The 11,481-nt window shown below is 30.9% G+C and overlaps 1 protein-coding gene across 1 annotated transcript; it reads left to right on the top strand.

Moving 5' to 3' along the window:
• Positions 1 to 4,545: 4,545 nt before the first annotated feature.
• LOC18025508 lies at positions 4,546 to 6,597 on the top strand. The gene has a single exon (XM_006408546.2). The coding sequence runs from the start codon at positions 4,565 to 4,567 to the stop codon at positions 6,461 to 6,463; it is 1,899 nt and encodes a 632-aa protein (XP_006408609.2). The 5' UTR covers positions 4,546 to 4,564; the 3' UTR covers positions 6,464 to 6,597.
• The last annotated feature ends 4,884 nt before the right edge of the window (positions 6,598 to 11,481 follow it).

The following is an 11,481-nucleotide window of genomic DNA, read 5'->3' as shown; positions in this document are numbered from 1 at the left end:
GAATTTGTAATCTATTATTTTAATTTTTTATGCTAAACTCAAAAAAAAATTTATAAGATTTAATTTTTTTTCTTTAATCTAAACAATTTTTTTCCTTTTACTTTTTTCTTATGATTAAAAACCAATCATAAAATTTCTTTTTAATACAATTAGTTAAAATTATAGTTAGAAAGTCACTCAATACATATCAAATCTTATCGATTTATTTGACACGTGTCACGATCTGACAAATTACTAAATTTGAATTATATATAATAAGATTGACTGGTTTTTGATTGTTTTTACTTCTTAATTATTTACTTTTAATTTAATTTTTTATGAGTGATCAGATTTCTTTGTTTTTTTCACGAGTTATTAAATATTAACTTACAAAACAATATACACAAGATCTAATCTAATCTTATTATATAAATTTTGTGATTCTAACTTTATAACTAACATGGTTGTGCGATATATTTGCTAGTTTGTCGATCACTCGTAGAGAAATGCAAATTAATGCATGCAAAATTATAGGAAATTTCGATGCAAGTAGAGTTATTTGTCAGGGTTCCGCATGTCAAAGGTATCTCTGTCCGTTGCAAGTGTACTACAGGTAGAATTGTGTGTCGTAAATCCTTATAAACAAGTAGAATTATCCGTTAATAAAATTATTTATGTAATTGTGCTCTCAGTGCCGTTTCGAACAAATTTGAGACCCTGTGCTACTAATTTACAATAGACTTTATAATATATAATTTTTTAAAATATTTATATGGTGAACTAATAAAAAATATTTACCATATATAGGAGTGAAAGGTGAGTAAACAATCACTGAATAATTAATTTAATAATTTTCATAAACAATGATTATTATATAACATTAAACACTTCAATTATCAAAAATATATATGAAAAAATCTATCAAAAACCAAATGTATACGTTATAAATCACTTATTAACAATGAGAATAAAATTAATTATGATAAAAAAAGTTTTTTGTAAAAACCTTCTATTATGTTGACACTTGATACTATATGTTGTTCTTAAAATTTGTTTGTATTTTTTCAATAATTTTTTTGTTAAAAGCAAATTTTTTAAAAGTTATATTAAGTCTAAAATTATATTGGGCCCTGTGTTATATACCAGGTCACACGTGCTAAGTGCCGGCCCAGCTCATCATTTGTAACAGATATTAACTCAGATGGAAAAAACTAAAATAGAAATTGATGTATTTTTAGCTTTTTTTAATAAGTTAATCAATCAAATATTGATACATAGAGAAGTATTTTTTTCTATTAGAAAAAAAGAAAGTCAAATATGGTAATATATATATATATATATATGTGTATAATTCATAGAAAAAAAGAAAAATAATTCGATATTAATACTTTAAAAGGAAAATGATTAATTTAAACAACTATTTAACAAAAAATAATTGTTCTATTTTTATGTGACATACGATAACAAAAACTAGTTATTTAAAAAAAATTACTTCGTAAATAATTGGGGTATTCAGCGTGACACACAGTGTTTTCGGTGCGGAGCAGAAGAGAAAACTAGCTATTAATTATGCACTATTTGAATACCCCCGGCTCTATAAACATGGGGTCTATCCCAGATACCTACCCTTTCAGGAGGTTTTCCAATGGCTTTAATATTTTCGAATTTTGACCATCTTTTTTGGAGACTTTCAAAAGAAAACAAAATATTGCAGTTCACATGGATAATGTGGTATCTTTAGAAAGCAAAGAATGAAAAGTTATACTCAAATATAGATAAGAACCCGGAAATCACACTAAAGATTGCGAGAGCTGAAGCGACAGTGTGGGAGAAGGCACAACAACAGGGATCAGACATACTATTTCAAAATGGAATCCCTCCCACAATACATTTCCACTATACGGGATGGTGGTGCTATATCGATGGATTCTGGAAAGCGACGGTTAAAGCCTCAGACCTAGCTTAGTATTATTTTAAGGATGGAACAGAAGGACAATCATGGGTGCAAGAAATATCTGGAGAAGTTTATCACCACTATTTTCGGAATTAGAAGCACTTATCTGGACAATGCTTTATATGCTCGCAAATAACATGATGGAAATAGTTTTTGCAACAGACTGTTTTGAACTAATGAAGATGGTGTCGACCCCGGAAAAATAGCCAGCGCTTGACTTACACATGGAGAAATTCGTGAAAAATAAGAAGGCATTTAATTTCTTCTGGATTTCACATATTACATGAGCAAAGAATACGAAGACAGACAACTTAACACGAAATACTCGAATTTACCCTCATAATGTAATGTATGTAAACTCGGTACCACCGATTTGGATTATTGAATCGTTTTAAGTACCAAAACTGTGGACAAAAAAATAATACTTTATAAATAGTTGTGTAAATTAATTAAAATAATAGTAATAAACTTTGATACTTTAAAATTTATGATAAAATTTAATTAGAAAAATCAAAATAAATAACAGTTAAACTTCTTTTGTGTTTTTATGTTACTAGGGTTGAATCCGCGTTTCGCGCGGATTTTATTTTATGCTTGTGTTTTTATATGTTTTATATATTATTTTATAAAAAACACAATGTGTTCGGTTAGTTATCATTCTTAGTGTTTCTATATAACAACAAATTTCTCTTAATTATTGTTTTTATTATCTTCTATTAATATTTCTATGTATATATATATATATATATTAACTTCTAGATTTATTTATAATATACGTGTTGCGCAGAATTTTATTTTTTAAACAGTTAATTCATCATATTTGTCTTTTAATTTTTTATTAGACTCCTTATTCATTTTTATATTATTGTAGTTTGTTAGTTTCAATTTAGTTCTTCTTTCTGATTTTTAACATTTTTGTTCTTGTATTTTTTGAAATTCCTCTTTATCAGCTTTGTGTTCTTCTTCCTCATTTTCTTTACCTTTTTTTTTTCATCTTCTTCGACTTCTATTTCTTTTTTTTTCCTTTCAGTTTTTCTTCATCTTCTTTTTCTGATTTTAGTTTATCTTTTATTGTCACTTATCTCGTATATGTATTATTCCTCGTCTATTTTGTCTTCATCTGCATAATTTTTTTAATATTTTGATTATTTCTTCTTGCTATTATTTTTTTAATTATTTTTATCTTCTTTGATATTTGTTTTCATCATCGTCTTTTTCTTTAACTATTTCTACTTATTATTTTTTTCCAGTTTTTACTTCTTTTTTTCTTGATACAAAATAATTATTATAAAAATGTCTGAATTAATTAAGTCATTAATTTTAATACTAATGTTTATTTTTAAAAAATAATACTATTTTAAAATGTGGGAATTAATTGAATCATGAATTTTAATTTTTTCTATCTTCATATTGTCGTCTCTTTTCTAATCTTCAACTTTTTTATTTATGCATTTTTCAAAATTGATTTTCATCATTTTTGTGTTTTTCTTCTTTCTATCTTTTATCTTTTTTTTTTATCATCTTCTTCATCATCTTCGACTTCTAATTTTTTTTAAAAAAAATTTCATTTTTTCTTATTTTGCGTCTCTTATTTTTATTTGTTTGGTATATGTATTCTTTTTTTTACTTCGTATTCATCTGTGTCGTCTTAATTATATTTTAATTTTTCTTCTTTCTCCTATTTTTTTTTATTTTTTTATCGTCTTTGGACTTTCTTTTATCATCCTTTTTTCCTAATTTTTCTTCAGTTTTTACTATTATTTTTCTTGATAAAAATAGAAGAATTATAAATAGTTTATACATAATTAAATTATTAATTTTAGTAATAGTAATAGTATTTTTTTAATGAAAAATAATAGTTATTAATGTGTGTGAATTAATTGAGTTATTAAATTTAGTTTTCATTTTTGGTGCTGATGTGGACACCTAGATGGAGAGAAAACTCTCCTATTATATAATAGATTACTCTTATTTATTTTTTCACTGGTGATTAAATTTTGTTTTACATTTTCTCATTTTTGAAGATATAAATATATATATATATATATTGTCGTAAAAAAAGATATATATATATATATATATATGTATCAAGTTTATTATATGCTGGAATATAATATTTGTTATTTGTTGAAATTTTATGTCTAACTAGTTGGTAAATTTACATAATTAGTTTTTGTTATCTAAAACATTTTGTATAAACATAGTTACACACTTACACCTGACAACAAGGGTCACATTTTTGTTTGCTTATCAAAATGATGTTATATAAAAATTTAGGGCTAAGGGTTTAAAAATATGAAGTTGAGTTCGATTTATTCGACTAGTACTGATTTGGAAAAATATTTCATAAACTTTAAGGCATTTTCGTCATTTTTTTAAGAAGGCATAAAAACTAAAAAGAGTAGAGAGTAAACCGTTGGGTTCTGGTTTGATTTACGTTCGGTTTAGTAGGATTTGTCCCTGATTTTTTTTTTATTCAACTCAAAGTCAAACCGAATTTATATATGATTTGGTCAAGTCCGGTTTATATTGAGTTCTGGTAAATAGAGCGTAATCTCCTCCTACAAATCTTCAACACTCAAATCAAAACCCATTTTCTGAGACAACGGAGCCAATATTTTCTTGGGAAAAATGGCAGAAACCAATTCTTCAGTATCAACAATGGCGGAGGGATCTTTAAGTCTCATGTTGAAATCCAGAGGTCTTCTCGCCACTCCAAGCCACGAAGGATTAGCGATTATCGTCGATCAACTCTATACGCATAAAGAATCCGTCGAATATCAAACAGCGCGTGCTCTCTACGATTTCTGCGTCGCCAATTTCTCGAATTGCTTAACCCTAATGCTTCTCAAAGTGTATCGACACGCTTCGGATGAAGTCGCCAGGTTCCGATCGATCCTTCTCCTTTCCGATACTCTTACCAAACAAAGAAATCGCGGCTTCGAACTCGCTCTCTACGTTCTAGATGACATCAAGAAGCTTCTGATTTCTTGCCTGACGATGCCAAACCCGAAGAAACCTGACACGAAGATCCTAAGAATCATCGTTTCTTTGGTAGCTTTCGATGCTGTGAACCATGACATTTCTGGCGGATGGGACGAGCTCGGCGATTGTATACTATCGCTCACGAGTAGCGATCCTTTTAGGGCTTTTAACGTCTTCCTCGATTTGCCTCCAGTCCATGGAGGATTCATTGACAGGTTTCTTTACAAACTTATAGAGGAAGTGCACAAGATTCTGTCTCATCCTGAGAAAGATAAAGACGAAGATTGGACGTTGGCTTTAGAAACTGCTGTGAAATTGGGGATTCGGCTTTCAGATTCAGAACTGAGATTCAATTTGGCAAAGGAGATTCTTGAATCTGTTTTCAATTCAGCTAATGCGCTTGTGAGTATGGGAATGGAAGGGTTTCTCCAAGGAGCGCTTGAACAACTTGTGAGGTATCTAGCGAAAGAGGTGGAGTTGTGTAAATGGAGTAGCGTTCAATGCGGTTTTGTTGCAGAGTTTTCGTGTAGGATCGCAGGAATCGGAGGAGCAGCGACGAGAGAAACTGCGAAGAAGATCAATCAGATGGTTACAAAACTTGACAAGTATGAGGACAATCCATCTTTCAAGCTCAGCCCATCTCGCGTTGAAAATCAAGGTAATGGATTTGGAGATGACCGTGAGATGTACTACGAGTTGACGACAAAGTCTGCATTTGATATATTGAGAGCCTTTCTATTAGCTGATCATAACGATAGGGCCAGAGAGACAGCAATCAGAAGACTCCATGATTTAGTTTGTGATCATGATTTAAATCTTATAGAGATCGATAAACTCCTGCCACTGCTTATCACTTGCCTTAAGGATAAAGGAATGCCTGAGAACACGTTCAGGATTCTCGGTCAGGTTGTGTTCCACGTTGCACTGGAGGCATTCAGCTACAGAAATGACATGTGGTTCGATCTATGGGACTATATTGCAACGGAAACCGAAGCAGAGTTCAGCAAAGCGGTTTATATCTTCCAGTGTTTAACAATGCGGCTTGATGATAAAAAGAATAGTCTTGTGCTTCTTGCTCTAAAGAATCTTGTCCCAGAGATGTGCAAAAGGCTAAACCCACCAGGAGAGCTTTTGGTCGATAACAGTAGCTGGGTCTTGGCGTTTACGGGTGCGTTTTGTGCAGTGATTCGCTTGATAAATATCCCAAGCCCCGTTGGGTTCGTGAAGATGATTGCAGATAATATGATAGATTCGGTGAAAGAGCTTGTGGAAAGAAAAATGGAAGTTGGCCTTGTGAGGAGAGCTTTTAGAGATCTTGAAAGCATTGTGGAGAAACAATGGGACTGGTACCAGACTTGTGAATACAGATTCGTTAAGGGTTTGCTTTGGAAGCTATATGCAATCGAAGGCATGAAAATGGAAAGTAAGATGGTGCTTTGGAGAATTAATGGGATTCTCGAGAGGAATGTGAATGAGGAATTTAAAGTGCTCCCGGAGACTAAGCTTGATTGGTTGAACCAATCTGAGACGACTTTGGCGAATTGATTTCTTCATAGTCTAGTTTACTTTGTTTTACAGTAGAAAATAATGTACCTAATTCTCTTAGCTCCCCATGATCATATTCATCATTGCTTTGTTATAAGTTTTTAGTTTTTGTACTTTTGTTTTTGTCAAAACCAAGATGGTCAATTTATTCATCATATTCATCTGAATCCTCTCGTCCCTTCGGGGACATCCGATAAAAAAAATTCATCTGAATCCTCTCCTGTGTAACATCAGATGAGCCTTCTTTTTCCTCAATATCCTCATCTGCATCGCTCATTTTCACTTTCCTTGCCATTATTTTGGCTAAAGCAGCAGCTTTACCTGCCTGGTATGATCAGGTCATCAAAGTATTAGGACCAGGATGACAAAAAGAAAAAAAGTATTAGGACCAGAAGGCATAGCAGAAGGTAGAGGAGATGCTACGTCTTCATCATCATCAGAGGACGCTTCTTGACCGAGCTGGTCTTGTTGAGCAAGGAGTTGGTGTCTGTGGCACTGTTGCAGGTGCAGTGATGTCCAGACCACTCCTAGTGTTTCTGTAAATAGCCACTAGAAAGAAAGAAATAATCAAATTCTTAAAAGCAATGGACAAAAGAGAACCCTAATAACTTTTAACAAGGCAAAAGATCAATATACCAAAGACGGGATTTGCTTCAAAGCTTTTTAATCAACTTTATGACATTTTGTTCTGATGGTTTCAGATGGAGTAACACAAGTGTTTCGCATAGTGCTGCAACGTATGGCTTCTCAGCAGCAATATTCTTCTTTGCCTTGAAGCTTACCATCTATATATCAACGAATCTCAAAACATATCACATTTTTGAAACCAAGACACACATAATCATCCTATAATAGTATCTCCTATTGCAAGAATTGGTCTGAAATATTCGCTGGTAGGGTTTATCTATGCTCGAGACCTATACAAGAAACAAAAGACAAACACTACAGTGTAAGTAGGCTATATAATTGTATATAAAAAGGCTGTTCTAAAAAAACAGATTCATGATTTTGGCGTTGAAATACTTTCTGTCAAATGGACAAGAGATGACTTCCTTCGTGTCTAATACATTTAAGGTCAGATTGTGACGGCGTATTTGGTTGTTCGGAAAAAAAAAACAGTTTTAAAATACGGTACGGTTTAACTGCGGTATATGTGGGAAAATATATTTGCAGAACAAATGCGATTTGTATATAATAAACGGTACAAAATAATGTTTGATTGGTGAAAAAATAACTTACGGTCCATAATAAAAATGTTTGAATGGTAAATAAAATGATATCAATGCAGATTACATATTATAATTTAATATAATTAAAATATATGATTAATAAATTTAAGCTACAAAAATTTACCTAAGTTATCTTTTTTATTTATATGTTCATATACATTTAAAGATATACATAAATTTAAGAATACTTTGATATATTAACAATTTAAATAAGATTCTAAATCTATATTATTTATTTTCTTCTATGTTATTACATATAGAAACCTTACATCTTAAAAAATATGAAATTTTTATAAAACAATATAATTTTACTGTAGTTTTTTTTTTTTTTGTCAACAGCCTCTTCTCCTAAACCGAAGGTGTTAACCAAACCGGTGGAGATGAGTTCACATAAATCACATTCCTTGGATAGACTCTAGCGCTGTGAGCCAATTTTACTGTAGTTGTTATCATTCTTTTATGTACATGAATATTACTATATCTTAAAAAATAGATATATATATATATATATATATATATTTTTCTAAAAAATATATTCAGTGTTCAGCAAAATAAAGAAATAGTTAATATCAAAAGGTCATGTGTTTCTATTTATAGGAGATGATTGATATAACATGAATGATTTTTTATTTATAGGAGATGACTAATATTAAAAATTTAATTATTTTTAGAAAAATAAGAAAAATATTGTATAGTGCGTTTTTACTTCGACCACTGTTTATTACCTGCTGGACAATTTGTAGTACGTTTTTTGTCCACTAGACAAAATTGTACCTTATTTTGAATTCCGCACTTGATTTAATTATTTCTTTAAACCACAAATTTGTTAACGAAAAACACGATTATAACTTTGGTGTGGTTTTTAATACCGTACTTAGAAAACTGCATATAATAATTCACCATTCACAGCCTTATCACCAACCATCTAAATTATATCTTCCTTTTTTCTTCTATAATTTTATTTCCATCATAACTTTTTGTCTGCTATTTGATTTTTTTCTTTCTTGGGTATCTATTTTTACATTTACAGAACCATAGGAATCTAATAATTAGATGAAGAAAGTATCAGAATAAAAATTATACCGCACAGAGTAAAAGCAAAAAAAATGATAAAAGATCTCGGTAGAAATTTTTGTTGAAATGTCGTATCCACGTATTAACTTAATCGCTTAAGACTTTTTTTCCGAGTTAAAAATCCAAAAGTATTGACTATGCGATGATTCATTTTTTTTGTTAAGGACTAACATGTTGAGCTTCGATAATCAAATGTTACACACCCTGATTTATTTATTATAGTATTTAAAAAGTGATTCGAGCTGTGGTTTAACGTACAGATTTTTGTATCGTTTTGATTAATGAAAATTGTGGAATCTGATTGGTCATCTCACGTTATAATTTGATTGGTTGATCAATAATTTTTAATTATTAAAACCATAAACTAAATGCTTATTAAACCATATATTAAATACTAATATCATTTTAAAAAATGGAACATAGGCCGTATTTATAACTCCTGAATAATGTGGCCCAACATCCAAATTTTCAAATACAGAAACATTATACACACCTTCCAATATGTCATCTATGCTGAATGAGATGGTAGCAGTGTTGGTTAGGTGCTTTGTCCATTTATCGAATGCTTACGGGTTCAAATCCTGTGGTTATTTTTTATACTTTTTAGTTTTTTATACGATTCGATGTTTGAAAATAATTTTTATTTGTTACATATTTTGCAAAAGGAAATATATCATAATTTTCTTTGTTATTATCTATAATGGAATCTTTACATTTTTTTATAATTTATAACTACGATATTCATGGGAAGATAATATCGTATATTAAACTATGAATTACCTTTTAGTATTTTTCGCAAGAAATAAAGCCTAGGTTGTTTAGACGTATAAATACGAGTGTTTTCAACCAATCGTCTCATAATTTACAGTTTAGTTTTTCTGTTAGAGATCCGTATTTATTTTGCTAGGTTTTTATAATAGCATTAACTTTTTGGATCTCTTTACAAAAGATTCATCATGTTTGTCTATTTGGATGCAAACCTAACTATGTGTTCGTCTAAGTACAGCTTTGATCATCCATCTAAAGTCGTCATCACTTAGGAAGTTCCGTCTACTGCTTCGGGTATATATCTGGTTATCCTCAAATTAATAATAATATATATGCTCTCTAATTTTTTAACGATTCTAAATATTTTTCGACTATAGGTTTTGATATCCAGGCTTATGCTCACGGGTTAAGATCTGTGTTGAATTCGGATCGTCAAAAATATGGATCACAAAGAGATGACTGATTATCGTTACGTAACTCCATATGTTTTCGTCGATATCACAAAAAAGGTAGTTGTGCCTCTTTAGGTTATTCATGCAAGTTATAATACTTATTAGTAGTTGTTTTGTATTTTTAGGTTATCCATGCAAGTTGTGTATGGATCCTGTTATCGACGAGTGGACATTGCGGACATATAATCCTGTTATAGAAGGTTCGTAGTCCTGTCTATTAATCTTACAGTTTTGTACCTTTTGTAGTGCTATACCTCAGTCTTTCAAATTCGTACCTTTACTATATATTAATCTACGAACGTATTCATTTTTTATGTAGATATTGATTCTGCGTATTATATATCTATGCTTGATCACAAGTTTTTTTTTATCAAAGGAGGTATTTCTGCTCTTCCTGTAATTTAATTTTTGTTAATGATGTATATTAAAATTTTTATACGTATTTATGTTTGTTCTGATGTTTTTTTGTGCATTTAGATTCTGATCGTGTTAATACGAGCGATCATGCTCAGAAGACCTTTCTATGGGATTTTACGAGGATTGCTTGGGTTATAAATAAAGAATCTAATGGTTTCAATTCTTCGTTTTTTGTTTTGAGCACCGTTTTTTTTATTTGTTTTATTTTAGAATTCTAACTATGCTGTTTTTTTTCCATATATTTATCTATGCAGAAGATAGTGACTCTGATGATACCGAGGTGTTATCTGGTCGTGGTACTGATGATGATTATTGTTTTGAGGATTATATGGGGTCTGATTCAGAGATGCGCGATGATACTGATGATATGGACCAAACAGATGAATACGATTCTGAAGATGATTTTATTGACAACGATGAGTCTTGTGAAGGATCTAATGGTTCAGGTGATGACTCGGAAGGTGATAGCGGTGATGACGAAGATGAAGATGATGACGATGCTGATTCAACTGATGATGATGGAGATGATGATGAAGATGTTATGTTGGATGATGAGACTGAGATTGACGATGATAGTGAGAATCAGCGAAACGTCGAACCGAGTGATATACTCATCGAAAAGAATATTAGTATATCGAGCCACCAGAATTCGGTGTGTACTTATACAGTTCTCTTGGTTCAATGTGTTTTGGAAGGTGTGTGTCACGTTTGAGTCCTTCCAAAGATGGTTGTACTATCTTTGTTAAGGTTGTACAGATGTGGATGCATATGCTAATTTCGAAACGTTCTTCCATGGAGCTCATATTGTCGGATGAACAGGTATTTATTATACTATTACACAAAAATATTATAAAAATTTATTGGTGTCTAATTGACTGTTTTATTTGCAGGGTGTTAAAATTCAGGCCAGTGTTAGAGATGGTGAGATCGGTGTCGCATCGTCTCGCATAGATGTTGGTAGTTGGATTATTATCAGTCGTTTTTCTATTATCGATTGTGAGGATAGTTGTAGACCGACTTATCATAGATACAAAATATTGTTCCTACCATCAACTATCATTGACAAGACTTCACGTAG

Source organism: Eutrema salsugineum, unplaced genomic scaffold (assembly GCF_000478725.1).
Source record: "Eutrema salsugineum unplaced genomic scaffold, Eutsalg1_0 scaffold_12, whole genome shotgun sequence".
NCBI classification, from domain to species: domain Eukaryota; kingdom Viridiplantae; phylum Streptophyta; class Magnoliopsida; order Brassicales; family Brassicaceae; genus Eutrema; species Eutrema salsugineum.
Note: the sequence above shows the minus strand (reverse complement) of the source record. Positions and strands in the feature narration are given on the sequence as shown.